General features: G+C 48.0%; 1 protein-coding gene across 1 annotated transcript in view; it reads left to right on the top strand.

Moving 5' to 3' along the window:
- Nucleotides 1–19,263, top strand: part of LOC138568813 (polyunsaturated fatty acid lipoxygenase ALOX12-like) — a 265,719-nt gene extending 246,456 nt beyond the window's left edge. The window contains exons 12-14 of the mRNA XM_069646585.1: nt 16,924–17,024; nt 17,749–17,919; nt 18,568–19,263. Coding sequence (XP_069502686.1) covers nt 16,924–17,024; nt 17,749–17,919; nt 18,568–18,747 — 452 coding nt within the window. The 3' untranslated portion in view covers nt 18,748–19,263. The remainder of the gene's footprint in view (nt 1–16,923; nt 17,025–17,748; nt 17,920–18,567) is intronic.
- Nucleotides 19,264–22,100: the final 2,837 nt, after the last annotated feature.

Here is a 22,100-nt window from a genome sequence, read left to right as displayed (position 1 = left end):
CATTTAGTACCCCAAACCATGGGTGCCATAAAGGTTATCCCAAGTGTCTGTTCACCAGGAGGAACTGCACTGCCAGGGGTCCCAACTGAAATCCTGTGCAGAAGATAACACAGAACACACATAAGTGAGTACAGGACAACGACAGGGAGGCCCTGTCCCTCTAATGCATTTCCAGCATCACATTCTTTATTTAAGAAAACTATGAAAGCCATTCTTGTTAGATATGGCCAAGAACAGTCTCTAGTGAATTTGAGTACTAAACACACTGTTACAGAGTATGCGTCTTACATCTTGACAAGAAAATATACTCCCACATATATTCAACAATTTGTGGGCAACTATTTGGTGTGGGATTATCTAAAACTGAAATGGAATACCTCTAGAACAAGGGAAATTAGGGGGCCTGGCACCATCTACCAAGAGCCAGAAGGGAATGCCATCTTTGCGGTGAGCGGGAACTGTAAACCGTAAGGCACCTATTATGCGACTATGCTTCACTGTCATCTCTAAGGGGGTGTGTGTTAAGCTCAGCGGGGGTGATGCTAACCTTACCTGGGTCCTTGCTGTGGAAGGAGTTCATGAGTGGGTATAATTATACTTGTATTATCTTTCTCACCCTCCTATGAAGGTAAATTGCCATTATCTTTAACATTTTAAACTGATAGGATGATTTTTGAGGCATGTGTCTAATTTCCATTAATTTCATTGTACTTCCATTATATTCAGGGATTTTTTTAAATTATTATTTTGTATATGAAAAGTTTAATAAACTATAACAATTTGAAAAGAACATTTAAAAAAAAAAAATTAAAACAATTCTATATCCTTAATTTGATGGGAACATGCTTTTTCTAAATAGGATGAGCCACAAACATAGTTTGATTTCATTTAAACTATGATAGTGTGCGCTTATTGAATTTAATGTCATTGTAATCCATTTTCTTCTTGCATTCTTCACTGACCTATAAGTAACCAAATCTTGTCGTCTTCCAGGTCCTCTTCGGAGGACTCTGCCCGGCACGTCGCTTACCCCACCAGCCGTGCGACGCCGGAGGAATGGGCTTCCTTCGGGAAGAAAATGCTGGCGATTCTCGAGTCACAGGGTACTAAGCCGTCCGCGCCCTCGAGTGGGGTTGGTCGTGAGAGGTCGAGAGACACCGCTCGCAAGAGCGGTCGGCACGAGTCACGGGAGGGGTCCCGTTCGGACAAGGGGACTCGTTCTCGACGTACCAGTTCCAGGTCCCGGTCCTCGACGCGTTTGAGACCGTGTGCACCTGTGGTGTCTTCGAGAAAGACATCGACGTCTGAGGCGTCGACCGGCTTTCTCAAGGCTCCGGCTCCGAGGAAGTCGTCGAAGCCGTCGACGCTCAGGTCGTCGAAGGACACGCTCGGAGCTCCGGCTTCGAGGACTGTGTCGACTGCATCTGACGTCAACGCCGATTTACTCGACGCCAATCCTCTCGGCGCCGATGCCTGTTCTCTGGACGCCGGCGCCGATTCACTCGACGCCTTTCGAGGCCGGGGTGTCAGAGGTACCCCGTGGCACGGGTGAACCCCCTAGGAAGGCTCTGGTTAAGAGCAAGCACTCTTGCATGCCGCCTTTTCGCCACCTGGAACATATTTCAGAGGCGGATGAGGATTCTGATGGCCTGGTTCCTAGTCAGGTTCAGAAATTGTCTCGGGCCATAGTCAGTTTGACGATTTGGGGCAGTCACTGCATGATGCCAGTGGACTGGACACGATGCCAGTGGACTGGACACCTCTCCGGAGGTGGAGTTTTGTAGGCCTGAGCCTGGCTCTCATGCCGATTCCTCGTACCGACGCCTTATGGCTAGGGTTTCTGAGTACTTGGGATGGTCTGCTCCCCCAGGGGAGTTAGTGCAGCATGATCTCACGGACATCCTTGAAGTTGGTCCCCCAACTGACCCGGTACTGCCGTTCCATATGGCTTTACAGAGAAGGGTGGCGGCGGCTTGGACTGCTCCGGAGAGTCTCCCGGCGGTGGGCAGGTCCTTGTCGCGAAAATACCGTCCAGCCAGTAGCGACCCCTGCTACTTGACCAGGCACCCCACTCCGGAGAGTTTGGTGGTGCAGGCGGCCACGGCCCCGGCAAAGCAGGCGTCGTACCCTACCATCCCTCCTGATAGGGACGACAAACGTTTTGATGGCTGGGCGAAGAAAGTGTTTTCTTCTGGTGGTATGGCGCTTCAGGCGGCCAACTCAATTTGTGCCTTGTCCCGTTTCACACACACTCTGTGGAACTGTGTTGCGTTAGCGGCTGAACATATTCCCGAAGGTGACGAATGGGATGGTTTCCTTGCCATGGTCCAGGATGGTAAGGATGCCATGTGTGAGTCCGTTCAGTCGGGTTTGGACTTGGCTGAATGCGTCATGATGATGAGCACCGTGATCCGCAACCACGCAAACATGCGTAAGTCGGGGTTTGCTCCTGATGTGCAGTCTCGGCTCCTCAACATGCCCTTTGACGGTGAACACCTTTTTGGCAGCAAGGCTGACGAGAGCCTTGAGAGGTTGCAGACCTCAAAAGCTTCAGCGAAGTCGTTGGACGCTGCAGTGCGCCAACCTCCGCCTTTTCGTCCTAGGGGACATCAATGGAGGGGTGGTTCCTTTCACTATTACTCGTCCTTCAGTAAAGCGAGAGTAGCTGGCAGTCAAAGAGGCCAACGAAGGGCTACCAGAGGTGGACGACAGAGTACCCGTGGTGCCAAGGCCGCTCGGGCAGTTGCCTCTTTACCCTCGGGTAACGCCGCAGCCGCTACCACTCCCTCATGAGGCAATGTCCCATGGTTCGCCGGTTAGAGGAAGGCTGGCGCAGCATCTTGTAGAGTGGCGTGCCATTACTTCAGATGTGTGGGTTCTGGAGATCATAACCCACAGCTACTGTCTTCCCTTTCGGCACAGGCCTCGCGACAATCCACCGGGGAACCTCTTTGCAGAGTCCGGATCCGCTCCTTGCGCAGGAAATTCAAGCCCTGCTGGAGAAATGCGCCATCGAACTGGTGCCTGTAGCGGAGAGGAACAAGGGATGGTATTCCCCTTATTTTTTGATTTCGAAGAAAGACGGGGGATTGAGACCCATCATGGACTTGCGCGGTTTGAACAAACTCCTCAGGAAGGACAAGTTCAAGATGGTTACTCTCAAGTCCTTCAGCTTCAGGACTGGTTGGTGTCTCTCGACCTCAAGGATGCTTACTTCCATGTGCCGATCCATCCCAAGCACAAGAAGTACCTGAGGTTCGCGGTTGGCGACTCGCACTTTCAGTTTCGGTTCCTGCCATTCGGATTGACCTCCGCCCCAAGGGTTTTCACCAAGCTCATGGTGGTGGTGGCAGCGCATCTCAGGCAAGGGGGGATTCACGTCTACCCCTACCTGGACGATTGGTTGATCAGGGGGAGCTCTCCCGAGCAAGTCCTAGATCATCTGTCCGTCACCTGCCACTCCCTTCACAGGCTGGGCTTCTCCCTCAATTTAAAGAAGTCCCATTTGACGCCAACACAGCGGCTCCAGTACATCGGAGCAGTGCTCGACACTTCCCTGGGGCAGTGTTTTCCTCCCCAGGTGAGGGCTCTTCACATTCAGCAGATGGTGCACAAGTTTCAGCATGCCCAGACGCTCCCAGCGTTCGAATTCTTGAGGTTGCTCGGCCTCATGGCATCCTGCATTCTTCTGGTGCCAGAGGCTCGCCTGCGGATGAGATCTTTGCAGTGGGCACTCAAGATGCAATGGTCGCAGTCCTCCGGCAGGATGTCGGACCTGGTTCAGGTACCGCCCTCAGTTGCCCAGGACCTTCTGTGGTGGGCCGTCGAAGGCAACTTGATGAAGGGGGCTCCATTTTGGCTTCCCTGGCCGGAGGTGACGATTGTGATGGATGCATCCCTCACGGGATGGGGAGCTCATGCCAATGGGCTGACAGTCAGCGGTCGTTGGTCTCCATCGGAGTCCAGACTCCATATCAATCTGTTGGAGCTGAGGGCCATCAGGCTAGCCCTGAAGACTTTTCTGCCGACTGTGCGAGGAAAGAATGTCCTGATCCTGACAGTGGCCATGCACTACCTCAACAAAAAGGGGGGGCGGGGTCACTTCCTCTGTGCAGGGAGGCGATGCAGCTCGAGTTCTGGGCCATCCAGCAGGAAGTTTCGATCTCGGCAGTTCATCTGGCCGGAGAAGAAAACGTGACGGCGGACGCTCTGAGCAGGCAGAGCACGATCTCTCACAAGTGGGAGTTGGCTCAGGAGATTCTCCTGGAGATCTTCGCCCTTTGGGGGACCCCTCAAGTGGATCTCTTCGCCTCCAGTGTCAACCGGAAGTGCGAGAGGTTCTGCTCACGGGAATTTCCTCCAAAAGGAGCCTTAGGAGACGCGTTTGTGGTGGAGTGGTCATTCCCGCTGCTGTACGTGTTTCCTCCAGTCCCCGTCATCCCGCAAGTGCTGCGGAGGTTACGGAAGTTCGGTTCCCGGATGATCCTCATTGCTCCGGCGTGGGCTCGGAGGACGTGGTACCCGGACCTTCTCGACTTGTCCATCTGCCCTCCACGTCGTCTTCCCTACCGAGACGATCTGCTCTCACGGGAGGGGGGTCAGGTTCTCCATCCAGAGGTCAGATCCCTCAACCTTCACGCTTGGCTTCTGAAAGGTTGAGGTATAAGGATTGGGACCTCCCTGAAGACGTGATGGAGGTGTTGCTCTCGGCCCGAAGGCCTGCAACAAAGTCTCTGTACCCTTGCCGTTGGCGTAAGTTCTGCGACTGGTGCAGAGTTCAGAATGTGGATCCTTTTGCATGTGATATCCCCATGGTTCTGTCCTTTTTTACTTTCTTTGGCCCACAGGGGCTTGCAAGTGGGTACCATTAAAGGTTACCTGGCAGCGCTGTCCATCTTTAAGCGCTCGTCTGAAGAGTGTTCCTACTTTAAAATCCCTTTAATTTCAGTTTCTGAAAGGGCTCATTAATTTGTTCCCTCCGTCACCTTTCCTGGTGCCCGGTTGGGATTTAAACCTTGTTCTTAAGTTTCTTATGGGTGCTCCGTTTGAGCCTTTACATTCTTGCCCTTTGAGGCTGTTAACTCTGAAAACTGTGTTTTTGGTTGCGGTTACTTCCGCTCGCAGAGTGAGTGAGTTACAGGCACTTTCAGTTAAGCCACCCTTCACTGTATTTCACAAGGACAGGGTTGTCCTTAGAGTTCGTCCTTCTTTTCTTCCGAAGGTAGTGACGGAATTTCATTTGGCCCAGAAGGTTATTCTTCTGGCATTCTATCCTCCTCCGCATCCTGGTAAGGAAGAGGAGAGGCTCCATAGGCTGAATCCTAGGAGAGCTTTAAGCTTTTATGTTTGACGCATGTCCCGGGTCAGAGTGAATGATCAACTCTTTATTGGTTATGCTGGAAAGCGTTTGGGAAAAGCTGTGACGAAACAGACTTTGTCTCGCTGGATTATTTTGGCCATCTCGGAGTGTTACCGCTTGGCGGGTAAGGACCCACTGGCTGGCTTGCGGGCCCATTCTACCAGGGGTATGGCTGCATCTACTGCCCTGCAGAGGGGTGTTCCTATTCGCAACATCTGTGATGCAGCCACCTGGGCTTCAGTACATACATTTGTAAGTCACTATTCCCTCGATTCCATCCGAGGACAGGACCTGGCTTTTGGCAAGGCGGTCCTTTGCTCTGCTATTTGATTGACAATTCTAAATTTTGATTCTAAATTCTTTCCTCTCCTCCTTGCTCTGGTACTGCTTTGGGAGTCTGTCATAGATATGGAATACGTCGGAGGACCCAATCCCCTCGAAGAACAAGTTACTTTCTTACCTGGTAACGTTCTTTCGATGGGATGGTCCGACTACGTATTCCATATCGCTCCCTCCCTGCCTTCCCCGCTGCAGAATTTCTTTTGCGATTGCAGCTTACATTCCGCAAGGCTTTGTGTCTGACTGGCAGTTGGCTAATGTCACACGTTCTGGGGGAAAAAACTACAAATGAGGCTACGGGCGTCGTGCGTCCTACTTATCACATCGGATGACGTCGGACGCGGTCCTCGACGACGGTGCATCGACGTCATCGACGCAGGACGCAGACGCCAAGTTTCCGAAGCAGCACAGCTGTGGTGATTACATGTTATAGATATAGAATACGTCGTCGGACCATCCCATCGAAAGAACGTTACCAGGTAAGAAAGTAACTTGTTCACTTGTGCTGTCCACTGGAACTTTAAAACACTGCCATTGGTCAGCACATTTAAGGATGGGACATGAGACACCCTGCTTCTGGTGGGAAAGGAGACATTCACATGGTACATGCTAGATGGCGACCTTCACGTCTGGTGGTTGATACTCTGAAGGCTGGACACCCCCAGGAGCACAGTCCCTTACCATCTGATTGGTTCTCCCAGGAACACCACTGTCTCCAGTGTCCCTTTCCCACAGTACCTGCCAATCTGCATGGGACTGGTACACTTTCTTGGATCCACTTCCCTCTACTCTGTGTGACTACTGGATTGGTAGACCACCCTGTAGTTGTGTCACATTGTGCTGTTCTAGTGGCTTCAGTTCGCCTGTGACAAGCAACTTGTACTCTGTCTCCCACCTCCCTGTTCCCCGACGTGCTAGTCATGTGTTTCAGTTCAGTTTTTCCCTCGGCGGGCCCGCTCCTGGGATTTTCCCATCAAATGTGTTCATTAATGTTGTGTTTCACCCATTCTTGTGCTATTTTTACATAAAATCGCTTGGGCTGTTGGTTCATGCTATGCATCTCTATGCTTGTCCTTCCCAGTAAGGGCTTTTTTTTTTGTAAGGGGACTATGACTGGCAAGTGCCTCATCACCTCATCCCCTCATAACCCCCCTTCCTTACTCACGGGGCTGGTAGATGCACCCCCCCCCTATCTGGCACTGAATTAGCACCTTTAGTAAATTTCCCCCCTTCGATCGATCTTTCGACATTTCTTTACCTTTAATTTCCTTAACTTTCTTCTTGTGCACCCACACCCGTGTGACCCTGTTTATGTCTCTTCCTTCATACCCCTCTACATATTTTCCAAAAATGAGGATCCTTGTGCCATCAGGTGAGCATTCTCCCCATAGCGCTTTGTAGTTCTTCTAAATCTTGCAGTGGTGCCATGAATATTATTTCCACATCATCTTCATCAAGCAAAAAGTGCATCCAACCAGGTTCTTGATGTAACATCCTGTCCCTCGTGATTTTTCTCGTGTATTGCCTTGATTTGTTCGACAGACTCCAAGTGTTCCATTTGCTGCATCATTAGCAGGTGCTAACAGTTTTGTGGTACACGCCCCCTTCCATTTCAGTCATGAGGTCCAAAATATATCTGTTCTGGAGAGCCATCAAACATAATGCTTGAAGTTCTTCCCAGACCGCATTCAGTCCTTTTTCAGTCGCATTAGCCAATTGGAGCAACTTATACCTGGCTATCTGCAGCCTTTTGCATTGGCTGCAGTTTGCACTTTAGGTAGCAGGAAAGAGATGAAAAACACTGACGCCTTGTTGAACAATCTTAGATGGGGCGGAATGTCCTCCAACTCTTGGCCGATTCTGCCGATAATCACTCGACCTCTTCCTCATCTATATCATTTGCTATGATGGTTTGTCGAATGGTATCAAATCTGTGTGAGGCACGACCAAAGTAGGGCCGTGGAGGGTCACCAGTGCACATACCTTTCAAGCCTGGTAGCAGCTGGGCATATGCTTTTGTTCCACACGCCCCCCACAAGTCCATCACACCTCTTTCCTCTTCTGCAGCACCGCAATGCCAATCGTCCTCTTGTAGCTGGTGTTCATCCCCAGCACCAATGACCCATTTGATCTGAAACACAGAGTACTACTGTGTAACTGGTTTTATGTAGACTGGACAACGGTTTTCATCTATCCAAGTTAAATCATGGGCATTATTGTTCCATATCTTCCTACACCATGCATCTATATTTTTCACCACATTCCGTTAAAACACCACTAGCCCTTCTGCCCGACACTGTACCATCCCTCTTTTCCATCTGGATCTGCACCAAGTGCCAGGGATGGCACCATGGCACATCATGTCTGGTTGAGGTCTTTCACAGTATCCTTTTTATGGGTCACAAGTACCTGCTTTCCTTTATGTGCCCCTTTGGTTTTATATTCAAATCCTGTGTGCTTGGTTTTTTCTCCCCAATCCATGCATTCCATCTGTATAGAATTTTATACTCCTAAACCTCCTTCCCTTAATCTATCCATTTCACTTCCACTGTGAGCCCCTGGAACATTCCCGTAGTTTTGCACAAGGGCATATGCTTCAGACAACCTTCCTCCTCAACCGTAATTTTTTGTGGTAAAAAGTATTTTAGTGTCCCCGCTAGGCGTGGGATGAGTAGTGTACCTAGCATGTGCCATTGGTGCCGCTTCGTCCCGCTTTCTTCATCTCCTTATACCAGACATTTTCTGATGTCCGGTCTCCTCCCTCCCCTTCTGCATTGTAGTACTCTGCAATACTTGATATGCATCGCCTTGAGCGTGTCCTTCCTCCACCATCTGCAGGTGGGCTTGTGTAGCTCCTTGGTATCAAAAACCAGAGGAGAAGAGGGAAAAAAGAAACGCAACCCAATCCCTATTATATTTAGAGCACTTTTTGTTCTAACCCCATTCCCCCTAGTGTTCTCGTTCCCCTCTCGTCTTTCAATTGCAGCCCTTCTAAAGAGCCGTGCTGTCGTAAATAATAATGTAAGTTCATAAATACTCCCCATCAGGTGCTGCTTTCTCTTTCTGACGTGCTGCTGGTGTCTTTGCGTACGTCTGAAAGGTGAATCCATGCTCGTCATTCTTTGATGTTCACTGCCATGTGGGTCGAATAAATTACCTCGTAGGGCAGCAGTACCTGGGTTCTTTCCACTTTATTACTGCATTTTGGATCAGGATTCGACCACCAGGATAAAAAGGTTGTGCTCGCGGAAAGTCCTCCCTCTGAAGTGTTTGTGTGTTCTCATCAACGTTGGTCGGCCGACTTGTTGGTCACTGAACCTGGCGGGAGATGTAGCGGAGCACATTCATCATCTCAATTAAGTATTGTTTAATTTCATCACATTTCTGAGCTAGGGTTAGCATCCAAAATTGAACGTGTTGGAGGACAGGCACATACATCCTCCTACCCATTACAATTTAGTGCAGAGTCAGGTGATGATCCGCACTGGGTCCGTTTTGTAGAGCAAAAAGTGCAAGAGGGAGGCAAGAAAGCCAATTCTGGCATAAGGTAGATTTTAGCTCGGCTAAATGCTCCTTTGGTAAACCATTGAGCACCTATGCAATCCTGTTTGCTTGCGGCCACTACACTGTTCAAAGCGTGTGTTTTATCCCGAATAGGCACGTTATTTCCTTAAAAAGGTTGTTAGCGAAGTGCTAACCATTGTCCGATCTTATCTCTTCACACCCCCCCCCCCATATTTTGGGAACACTTCCCCTACTAAAAATGTTGCGGAAGATCTCGTGTCATACTTTGATACTTTGCACAGCGTCCCGTCTCAAGCCAATGTGAGAATGGACAGACTACCACAATGGGGTACCTACAGGAGGCACATCTTTCTTGCATGTCGACATAGTCAATATGCAGGTGCAAGAAGGGCCTTTCCGGCCTAGGTATGGTTCCTTTCAGTGTTTTCAAGCTGTGACCAGACAACCATTGTTGGCAACCCATGCAGTTTTCCATAAATTAAGCCGCTCTTTCATGCAAGTTTGGCACACACCGCCCTTCATCCAGTTCTGAGGCTATACTCTTTCGATGTGCGAGTGGGAAAGTGCAGCTGTTCTAATGCTACATTTAATAATTTTCTGGGCATCTCCGGCTTCCCTGTGCTATTTTGTCACTAAATCAGGTCATTAGGAGAAAGTGAGAATCCCCTCCTTGTCCATAGATCCTTTTCCTTGTAATTCTATTATTTGGACAATGGGCATGGTGTTAAAACTCTTCTTTCTTCCTTGCCACCCACCTTCCTTTCTGCTGCCATAAGTGGTAATATTTCCTCTTCCTAAGGAGATCTAATACTTCCTCAGGCGTATATGCTTTTATTGCTGCCACATCAGCCATTTCGTTCCCCAGTGAAATCATATATTGGCTTCCTGTGTGGGCAGCACATTTTATTATGGCCACCTCCATTTGTACTTTTAGGGCTTGAATTAGTTGCTGGAGCAATTCTGCATGTTGCAGAGTGGACCCATCACTCCTTTTGAACCCCCCTCCTTTCCCATCGGGCTAATTCCCAATTTATTGTTGTTTTGACATAGGCTGAGTCAGAAAAGATGTTAGCTGCATGTCCTTCCATCATATTTAGTGCTATTATCATTGCCACTAACTCTGCTGCTTGGGATAAATAATGTGAAGGTAGCCATTGTTGGGATGCTATTACATATTTCCCATTTATGTAGGACACTACTGCCACACCATTATGTCGTCTTCCCATCTCTGGGTAAATACTTGATGACCCGTCCATACAGACCATATCAGCCCCTGCTGCTGCTGCTTCTTCCTTTACCTGTATGTTCCCTTACATTCTGTCCATGTGTGCAGCACAGTCGTGCTTGTAATCTCCTTCCTGTATGGGTTCTACTATATAGATGACTGGGTTGACCACTCAGCACTTTACCACCTCTATCGCTAAGGTTGTTAATATGACCTCATACCTTGATGCGCTTTGTGTTGTCAATGTGCTTTTGCATTTCTCAAAGATGACGAATAGTGAGTGCTCTACATACAATACTACGGGGAACCCCATGGTTATAGTGGCAGCTTTTTCTTTTTTTTTTTTCAAACGTGGCAACTGCAAGCACTTGTTCACAAGGAAGTTTCCCTACATTACTGGGTCGAGAGACCACAGAAATAGGCCTTTGGTTGATGTCCCTGTGGCCTCTTTTGCAAAGGACAGCTGTCATCACTGAGCCATCTGACTGTGAAAACAGATATAATTATTCTTTGTAATTCGGGGTGGCCAGCACTGGTGTGTGGGCCAGTGCATCTTGCAATTCTGTGACACTCTCCTTAATTTCAGATGTCCATTTTGGTTCCCTCTTTTCTTTTATGTGCCTCCTTAAAGCCCTGTAATAAGGATTTGGTGTACGAGGACTAATCAAACATTCAGGCTCTGCAGTAAGTACATAGTCCCAGGAATTTCTGTATCTCCTTCTCTGTACGTGGTGCAGGCGGTTGAGTTAATAGCCTGTACACTTACTGGCTTTATCCTGCACCCATCTATAGATATTATTTGTCCCAGGTACACAACTTCTTCCTGGCAGTATTGTAATTTTGCTTTGTCCACCTTGTATACTTTCTCTGCATGCAGTGTCAAAATCTGCTCTACGCTCTTCTTCTGGCTCACTGAATATCAACAAATGTTCAGTGTACTGAATCACTGTACTTGGTGCTTGTACGTTGCACAGGTCCATCTGTATCACCCTGTTGAAAATGCTGGGTGACTCGCAATACCCTTGTGGTAAATGAGTGTGCTCGGATCTGGTTCCACGATACGTAAATGCGGTTAGGTATCTTGAGTCTGGGTGCATAGGTATGGAAAAGAAGACATTCATCAGGTCAATTCGCCTATGTCGGGAAATTGCACAATATTGTGGCAGGGTTCAGAATTACAGGAAATTCTGCCTCGATCACATCATTCAGTGGACGCACATCCTGAATAAAGCCCCACATCCCACCCTTGGTTTTCTTTATCTTGTATAACGCTGTATTACATGGCAAGGTGGATGTCTGGATGATGCCCTACTGCCATAATTCATGTAAGATGGAGTCTATCCCTTCATCCGCTTCTCTGGAAAATGGGTATTGCTTTGCTCGGGGCAATAGTGCCCCCTCACTCAGTTTTATTTTCACTGCCCTTCCCTCTTTCAGTACGCCTACATCGTGGGGCCCTTGGTCCATAACTTCTCGCATACTTTTTTGAGATTTCTATCTGTCTGTTTTCTCTTTTCACAAGCTGTGTTAAGGATGGGTACCAATTTTTCCATTATTTGAACCGGGCACGGTATCTGTATCTAGAAAACCATTTCTCCTTCCCCTTCTTCATCGGAGAACAGTTGTTCTTCTGATACTCCTGGAATTGTCCGTGTTGGGTCGATGCACAGGACCGTGCACCATTCCATATTGTCTCTGTTCGTCCCACACAATATCACCATATCTTTGCGTATCGCTACTTCCTCCAGGTGTAACACTTCAAGTCCTCCTTCTGACACTGTGGTATGAAGAAGAATTCTGAAGACAATCGGAACACCTTCCCCTGTATTGCTGGGACCCCGCACAGGATTTCAACCCTGCACAGGAACATGTCCGGGTACAATGGTTGTGCTCACATGGTGCTCTGAGCGTGTGCTGCTATCCGGGCATAGTAAATGCCAGGCGTAGTGCACACCACCCCCTTCTAGTGAATAATGAAATTGTGGCATTTAGTTTGCTGAGCAAACCTCTCCATAGAATATTGATAAGAGTATCTTTTAGGTATAATAATGGTGCTACGAGGTGTTGTGTTCCTATTGTCAGTGGCTAATCTTTTGTAACTGGAACTGTGACTACCACCCCAGAGAAGCCCTGCATATCTATTACCTTGTTGGATAATGGGAATCCCCCCATCTCTGACTCAGGATTTATTTTGTTGCTCCTGTGTCCTATTTTCACTGCTACCTAGATTTCCTCTTCGTGGTTGTCAGTTACTTCTAGGACTAGACGCACTCAGACTTTGGGGCCCTATATTGTTGCATGCTGTTTGGTGAGAAAGTGTTTCCTCCTACAATGCCTACTACAGTATGGTAGGGCACCACGTTTTGTCCTAATACTACGGTTGTCCCTGTTGTCACCACTGATGGTTGGGTCCCAGTTGGGGTTGCTGTCCCACCGTCACCAGTACCCACTTGTATTGGTGCACCTCCCTAGTGCAGGGATGCCTGTACCTGTGGTGTTTGCCATGGGAGAAGCTGCACCCGTTGCCACTGTGGTTGTGCCGTACTGATCCCTTGTTGCTGTGCTGATCCCTTGTTGCTGTGCTGCTTGGATAGCCTGTGCCTTAGCCTGTTGCACGAATGGGCAGGTTTTCACCACAAGCCCCATATTCTTACATAAGTAACATGGCCCGAAAACCCTATATCCAAATCCTCTATATCCCCCCTCCCATGCGGTGGGTACGTTCTTCCCACTGGGTAGAATCCCCCCTTGCATTTAATTTCCTGCGGTATGTTCTCCACAGGAAATTCTCCCTGTGGTGCTGGCGCCACTGCAGCAGCATCTGACACATGCATCACCCCCTCCATGGTATTTTTTGCCAGTTTCTTTTGCACCAATTTATTTTCTGCCCTGGCAGCATTTTTCCGCTGCCTGTCTCTCACTTCCTTGTTTCGCCTGCAATACTGTACTATAGTTGCTTGTATTTCGGGCCAGCCTTTGGCTTCTATGCCCACCATTTTACAGGTGTATGCATGCATATCTCTTGTGTCCATAGGTCTTGTACTTGCTTTATATAGTCTTCTGGATTCTCCTCGCCCATCATTTTATGGGCCATTACTGTCCCCACATCATAACTGTCTAGCTACATACTCCTCAGGACCTGCCACACATGGGCCCGTCAGTTATTGAACATGGTCCCGGTATGAGCATTTGTGCTTAATTGTACTCCCTTGTTACCTGCCTGGTTCCATATTTTATCTGTCTGTTGGCAGTGATTGCAGCAAATAAACCTTTCATATCCCCAACTGCCAATTTTCACCCCCGCTGTCTTTTTCTCGAGTGCCTGTATCCTTTAGTGGCCCAGGCCACGAGGGAGGCATCTACATATTAAGTTGTCTCGATCCATTGTTTGCCATGGTACATAAAGCGCACCACTTTTCCCCTTCTGCAGTAAGGGCATTACTTGTGCCTTGGGTCCTATTCCTCCCCCTTTAGTAGTCTCTCATAATCCCATTTTCCCATTCTCACTCTTCCCACCCTGCTGAGGAGAGAGGTGGACCAGACCCTGTAACTTTATTCTTGTTTTGTCGGGTGTCCATTCGTCACTATCCCCATCACTCCATTCGTCCCCTAATAGTCCTTCGTGGAATGATGCATCCTCCCCTTCATCTGCATTTATCTGACTTTCTTATTCCCCTTCTTCGTCAAATTTAAATTGTATTCTCCCTGGTAGCCAGTCTCCTTTGTCCACCCCTTACTTTCTTCTGTATCACACATTCAGCTTCATTGAATAGCACATTCACTTGTGGGGGCTTTTTCTTTTCTACGTCTGTTAGATATTTCCGTTCTGTGTGTGCATTTCCTCTTTGTGCATCCCTATCGTTTGCTCCTGTCATTTTCCCATGGTCCCCCACCCCCCATAGTGTCTAGCTGAGGGTTGGTATAAACTGTTGCTGGTTGTAATGTATGATATAACCCGTAAGGTGCCGGTGGACAGGTTGGTCCGCTTCCTTCCACAGTCTGTCTTTTTCCATTTTCCCTCTTTAATTTCCCCATGTAACTTCTAGAGCCCCAATACGTTCTGTCTACTCTTGAACTTGGAGCCCTTGTATTTGGTTAACAAATATGAGAACGTATTTTCTATAGTTTTACTGTCAAATGTACCTTCCCTTGGCCATGCATGGAAGCACTGACCTGCAGTCTCCTGAATGCTTTGAAAATTGTATTCTAATAATTTCTCACGATACTGGGGTAATTTGCTTCACAAGGAATCCAGCGGACTATTCATACAAGCCATTATTTCCTGATTACACCCTTCCTTTTTTGCCTGTCTACCCATGTGTTTCTATATTCCCCCCCCCCCCATCACACTCTCTCACTCCTTAACGTTCACTCTGGCCTACTCCACAGGCCCAGCCAGACACTCCACTCGTCACACTGGCTCCCTCCACAGGCGCAACAACTCATTCAGTGTTGGTATCCACCAGCCCTCTCCATGGGCTCACCGGTACCTATGTTAATGCAAGTCTGTGCACCATGCCTCCTCTGCACCGTCTGTGCGCACACACACCCGCTGCAATGAAAGCAAAGCACCCTATTTACATGAGGTGCCTCCTGGTGTCTACTCTTCACACAATAAGACGACACCAACTACTGCATGCGTGTTCCTCTCTGTTCCTTTCTATATCCTCAAAACAATAATGCATGACACAACTCTTCCCTCAATGACGCAAATATACAATCGCCGGTTCTACACGCAACTCCTGTCTAACGAGGTTCGCCACACACTACGCACCTCTACTGCTGTAATGCAGTGGTGCTCACACCTGCGTCCACTCCCTAATGGGTGACGCACACTAATGTCTACACTACTCTGACCGATCGTCCTCCCTCCTTGAGGATGCCTCCTATCCTAGAGACTCTCGAGTCCCTTTGGCACCAAGCTTCCAGCATGTGCTAATTTCTCCAGCTGAGCGTGGGGCGGTGCTCATGACCAGGCAGACCGCAAAATGCAGGGCCTCCTCAGTATGTGCCTTGATCAGGTCTGCGATCGCCGGACCTACGCCACCGGGCAGGGTGGCCTGAATACCCTCGGCTGACCGGTAGAACAGAGTATCTCGCTGGGGCCTCCAAGAAATTTACTCAGGGGGGGGCCTCTGAGTACATTTTTTTGGAGGCCCCAGCTCATACCATAAAAAACACGTACTCAAAAAGGAGCACATAACAGGCAAGAAGCAACGCTATTTATTACAGTCAGGCAAGCACAAATCAAACAGAACAGTGGAACAAGTTTGCTCTAAAAGAGCTGGAATCTGAGAGCACCGTGGTCCTTAGTTTTATCCCATAAAACAAAATAGACGGAAGTCATTAAAACATTTGCAATTTAGCATGCTCTCATTCTCTACGTTTTCCCAGCAAGTTAATCGGCTATTGTGTGTCGTATCCTTACTGGTCAAACATATGTTCGTGAAATGAAATTGGACCAAACAGTTTAATACCATCCCAGCACGTCACTTCACAATGTGGTGCCACATTCTTTCTCCGGCCCCCTGAACAATTAGTAACTAGTAAAATAACATTTGTGCTGACCGCCGGAACTTGAACACGCTGCCATTGGTCAGCACCATTAAGGATGGGACACGAGATGCCCTGCTTCTGGTGGGAAAGGAGACATTCACCTGGTACATGCTAGATGGCGACCTTCATAAGTCCGGTGGTGGATACTCCAAAGGCTGGCCACCTCCTGGGAGCACAGTCACATACAAACTAATTGGGTCTCCCAGGAACGCCACTGTCTCCAGTGTTCCTTTCCCACAGCCACCTGCCGATGGGCACGGGAGACCCTGTGACTGGTACACAGGCTCATGCCAATCCAGCAGTCACACTGGGTAGACCTATCACCCTGTAATTGCGTTACCTTGTGCTGTTCTAGCTACTTAGGTTTGCCTGTGACTAGCAACTTGAGCTCCTTCTCCCTCCTCCCTGGCCCCCAGCGTGCTAGTCATGTGTTTCAGATCGGGTTTTCACTGGTCAGACCCACCCTAGGATTTCCCCATCAGATGTGTTTATTAACGATGTTGTTTCACCCATTCCAAGACTGCGCCCCATCTAGCTTGCCTGCTACAAAAGCGAATGGAAGCATTTTACTACTTGGTGTGCAACATGGGACCTTGTCAAAGGGCATTTTACTGTACCAGTTATCCCTGGTGCAAGCAGTGTTGGCACATTCCTCCGCCAAGGTGCACCTGGTAGCTATATCTTGTTACAACTGCTCTGCATCGGTGCCTTCTCTGTGGTCTGATCATTTAGCCTGAGTTTCTCAAGGGACCCTTTTGTTCTTTTCCATCCGCTGCCTGCTTGAGAGCTCAATGCGGTCATGTCTAGACTCCTGAGACCTCCATTTGCACCAATGCACAAGACGTCACTCAAAAGTGCGCCACTCTCCTCACTCACATGCTATTCTCTGAAGCCTGTTTGCTTGTCTTTCTCTTTTCAGGCCTCCCCTCCAGCTTCCAGTCCAAGGGTGAACTTGTCACGTTTCTTACCATGGGGATCTTCACATGTTCGGCGCAGCATGCAGCACTCAACCAGGGGCAGGTACCGAACATCTTTTTATAAAGGAACTTGACCAATTCCAGTTACATTATTTCAATAGTACTACCAAAATTGGAATCTATGTCGCCTGGCTTGGTAAAGTTACGTTAATGGCTAAGGCACCAGGCTGGTTGTGAGAAAATTGGAAGACTCCTAACGTTTATGGTTGATCTACATATATATTCTTATTTTCCATTGTGGGCGACACTTGATCCTTTCTCTGGGATGGCTGCACCACTTCTTTCATGGATGAAGAAAGTATTGATAATCTCTTGATAAGCATTAATTCCAATAGCATAAATCCAAATGCAGACTGTATGGATAGTTATACGAAGCCTGATATACCCCATATATGAGGTTGAAGGTGGTACTGATAAGCAATAATGCTGATGGTAGGATGGGCTCCTGTCCCTTGACATAGGGCTGTAGGAAGGTACTGTTCATTGATAACAGATACTGCCAGTCACTAATTTCCCCTCCTGCATGTGGCTGAAGTCAATATTGACCATTGATAATGCTGATCGGAAGAAGGGCTGGTACCCTACATGTATAGGGCCAAAGGCACTATATAATACATAGTGGGATAAGAATATACCATCCGTAGTGCTGAAAGGAGCATTGATTAATTGTGCTGATAAGTGGACAGGCTGTCATTTCCAGATATAGGACTTCCTGGGTGGGTTCTTGGTGATTGGTTTAACTGTCTGCACACTTTCTATCCCCTCAGTTTGATTGGTGCGCCTGGGTGCCTAACATGCCGTGCTCCATGCGCCAGCCACCACCATCCACCAAGGGGAATGTGACAATGGAGTACATCATGGAGTCCCTGCCTGACATTCGCCAGTCCTGCATCCAGATGGCAATCACATGGCATCTGGGGAGACGGCAGCCAGACATGGTAAGGGGGTGCTTTCCAGGCGGGGGAAATTGGTGGTCACTCTGCACACGGGTAAAGCACTGTGAAAAGCACACAGCAAAGTACATGCACAAGCCTCCACTGCCTCCCCCCCCCCCGCGAGGTTGCCACATAGAGATCACTTATACCAATTCTGGCTGATATGCTAGGAGATGCCCTTTACAGGCTACAAGTTATCTTTGGCAGTTCCATTCACCTACCATGGTTTCTCGCCAACCTTGGCCAAGCCCACCAGCCCCATTCATAGGCTGTGTTTAATACCACCAGAAACCTTCCCACCCCATCCCTTTATAACCATGATCACATCCAAGAAACATGTACTTCAATATAAGTTACCAATATGCAACAAGCCCATTAAATGAAAATATTAACTGTTAACACTATCTATATATTCCAAATTAAATGCCTACTTATAGGGCTAACCCATGTGCCAGGACAGTAAGTTTACAAAACTCTCAGCGGCCTGCCAACAAAACTCACTGGACTGCGTACAAGACTTTACATGCATGTTTGTCTCGCAGCTCTCCCTGTGTCCCGTGCCCCATCACATCTTCCCACCTGGGGTGATCGCAATCCTCCTGCTACCCTTTTCAGTGACAGTAAATGCTTCTCCCTTCATTCTGCCTGCAGATATCACTTGGTTATTATGAGGATCAATACTTCACTGAGGAAGAAGTGAAAAAGATGATCCAGGACTTTCAAGTGGAACTAGAGGTACTGGAGCAAGAAATTGAGGAACGAAACCAGGGGCTGGTGCTTAAGTATGAGTACATAAAGCCAAGCAACGTGGAGAACAGCATCACAATTTAAGAGGAAGCCGGCTCCTGATCGGAAACTGCGGCACTAGCTGCTCCTTCAGTCTGAGGCGAAGAAAGACTTTAGTGTAAGCCGCTTCCTGGATGGGCACTCTCGTGCAAACCCCTCACTGGACGTTGGTTGTCAAATAAGACCTTCCTTAGATGGTGAGATGCTCTAGTGTTAGCCCTTTTAATATGGAGATCCTTGTGTAAGCCTCCACTTGCAGTCCCTAGATGGGGAACGGTATGTACGACCCACACTGCACTGGGTGGTGACCTTTGTGTACCCCCCTCAAGTGCATCAGTTTATGGTTCTGGGTGTTTTTCCTTTAGGAATGTTGAGCCATTCTTTACACTATCGGAAAGTTTCCTGCTTCAACCAATTTTGATATATGTTGTACTTTTTGATGCAAAACTGGTTTCCAGAATGTTTCCGCTCACTTTAGCCTGTGGTTATTTTCAGTGATCAGATTTAACATTCCATGTCTAATGACCTTATGCCTTTATATAAAGTATGTTCAAATAGTTACACTAGCTGTACCTTTTTGTTATTGGACCAATGTTTTCTGTTATTTCTTTCCGTTTATTGGCTGTTGCCAGTTTTCAAAACAGCTCTTCCCTCCTTTTTTTATGTCCAGCGGTTCACCAAGATACATTTTTTCCCGCAACTTCAATTTCATGAAAAGGATACATGATGAGTTATGACAACAAGTATAAATGCTGCCAAATGTTGAGTCATGTTTCAGCTCTACAGGATTAGAGCATTAACAGTCAAAGAAATAGGAAACCTACTACAATGTTGTCCTGGATCAATATATGCATCAGAAATGTAGACTCCTTTTAGACTTGAGTGAACAAAATGCCCAATAACCTTAGCAGTATCAGTGCATGGACATGTGTTTCAGCAGAGCGGGCCGGAATGTGTGGCCGAACGATGACCTACAGTATTCAGAAAAAGCGGCCCAGGTATTGCAGAATTTGGACAATGATCCACTCAAAATTGCTTACATTGCCCAGGTTTCTGAGATCTTCCCCCACTACATGACAAGTGAAGGTCCTTCAGGGTGCTTCCATCTGTGTGTGAAGGTGAGGCTGGCTCCATTGAGGGAATGCGTTATGAGGATGGCCAAACGCCCGGATAGAAAAGAAGCTCTTTCCCCATCACTAGCACACAGGACCAGAATTTAAGGTTTCAGTGGAAGCTGTTGTCGCGTTGTCTCCCGAATCTTAGACAACATTTTGCTAGAATATTGTTGTGATTTGGGACAGGACCATCAAAGGTGACTCAGAGTTAACCCCCTCCAGCATAAATGGGAATGGTTAAGCAGGCAATTACTAAGATGTTAGGGGGTATACTACTAACTTTAATAAATCATATATAAATATTATTTCATTGTGCTGCCTTTTGCGCTCTTCTGTGCCATGGTCCCAGTACGGGGCCAGGAGTCCAACATAATTTCAATTTCTAGCACCTCCTCCCATTTGGTCAAATACTGTTTTCTTTTTAGTGGGCTCTGTCAAGGAGGCAGTGAAAATGTAGTTATCCTTCCCCTGATTATGTTTTTTCTTATGGCAAATTCTAAAGCGTGTGCCTAGCAGTGCTTGGCTGTTCTGAAACTTCCTCCTTCACTTAATTTAAATTTGCACTTCGCCTCCTCAAATATTAAAGGGGTTTCACTGGTTGGAACAATCCACAAGTGTTTTGAGTCGTCAGGTGAAATCACTTTGGGTTCTTGCCCGTTGGTAAATTCATGGTTCTTCCAGATTGGAGTGAGTGGGCCTAATCCTGGTTCCAATCCTCCAAGCCTTTGGACCTTATTACGAGTCCTCGCCAAAATCAGCGGTAACGCCGCTTCAGCGAAATTAGCGTTACTGCTGTGTGGAACAACAGAATTTCTGCCGTATTACAACCTGGCGGGCGCATGCACAGAACAGCGCTAACAGTAATTCCGCTCAGCAGAAATTCCGGCAAAAGCCGAGAACATGGCGGAGTTGCTGCCAATATTGAGCGGAATTACCATCAAGTTTGGCAGCGGAATTTCCGCCGGCGGACTTTCCACCAGCGGAAATTCATCTTTGCGCCAAAAGGAAGCAAAGCAGTGACCATTTGGGAAATTGCAATCTGTTAAATATCAGGTCAAAGCCAGGGTGCCCGATGTGAGGCTGTGTCTGGAAGCCAAACTTCGCTGAGCAGGAGCTAACAGTACTTGCCCACTCGGGAAAACTATGATTGCCCAAAACCGCAAGACCAGCCAACAGCGGAAAACATAATATGGGCAGAGATCAGTGACAAGGTGGTGTACGGAGGCCATATGCAACGTGACATGGAGGATATAAAGAGGCAATGGAGCAATCTGAAGGCCAGGATCTGGAGCCTAATATCCATCCACCGCCGGGAGACGGCTGCCACTGGTTGTGGCACAGTCGGACCACTTCAACTCTCACCCTTCAGAGGACCTTGTTATTGGAATCCTCAACATGGTGAGCATCGAGGGCATGGGCACAGCAGAGATAGGTGCCAGCAGTGGACCTGGTGAGTTCCGGAGTGAAATATGGTCAGCCATAAAGGCATTTAAAAATGCACAGGCTGTCATGCCATCATGAAGCATCAATCCCAGCAGGCATACACAGTCCATGTGAGGCAGCAGGCCACACCAACATGAGTCGGTGAAGCCATGACCCCCTTACATGTCGCCCAGGCAGGATGGGGAGAGGATGACATAGCCAGGTATCACCATTGCAATGCAAGGTAGAAGGTACAATGCAAATCCCTGTTGCACATCACAGGTATCCCCTGCCTGCACACAGGTAAATCATGCACAGGCAACACAACCTTCATGGAATCATTTGCAAAGCCCATGTCCATGAATGTAAATCAGTGGATGTGTGTCAGACCCACAGGCCCATTAACTGCAATGCTCAATGTAGACACACATTGTCAAATGCATGCCCGACATGAGGTCACCTTGGCTTGCACACAACTAAATACACAGCAATCACCTGACTGCACTACCTGAAATCAAGCATCAACCATCCTGATGCACATGTGGACAGGACACCCTGTAGGAGAACTTGTCTGAGGGTTGCATGTCTGAACCAAGCAGGGTACCCCCACGCCTGGTACATGGTGGCCCAGATTGAAAGCATGCTACATACACACTGCCAGACACATGATGCATGCCCACCCCGCCCCCCGGAGGTCCAGCACACTGTGATGACATAGCACAAGTGACCGTGAATGTTGACACGCCATGAACCAAAGCACCAATGTGCTAACGCACATTTTAATATCTACCAACAAGCACTCGAGACACCCAGGAAACACCTGAAGTGGCCGAACCATCATCAACCAGTTTAACGAAGCCA

The sequence above is a fragment of the Ambystoma mexicanum genome, chromosome 1p, assembly GCF_040938575.1.
Source record: "Ambystoma mexicanum isolate Mex_15411 chromosome 1p, UKY_AmexF1_1, whole genome shotgun sequence".
Lineage (NCBI taxonomy): Eukaryota > Metazoa > Chordata > Amphibia > Caudata > Ambystomatidae > Ambystoma > Ambystoma mexicanum.
This window is presented reverse-complemented; position numbering and strand designations above follow the sequence as displayed.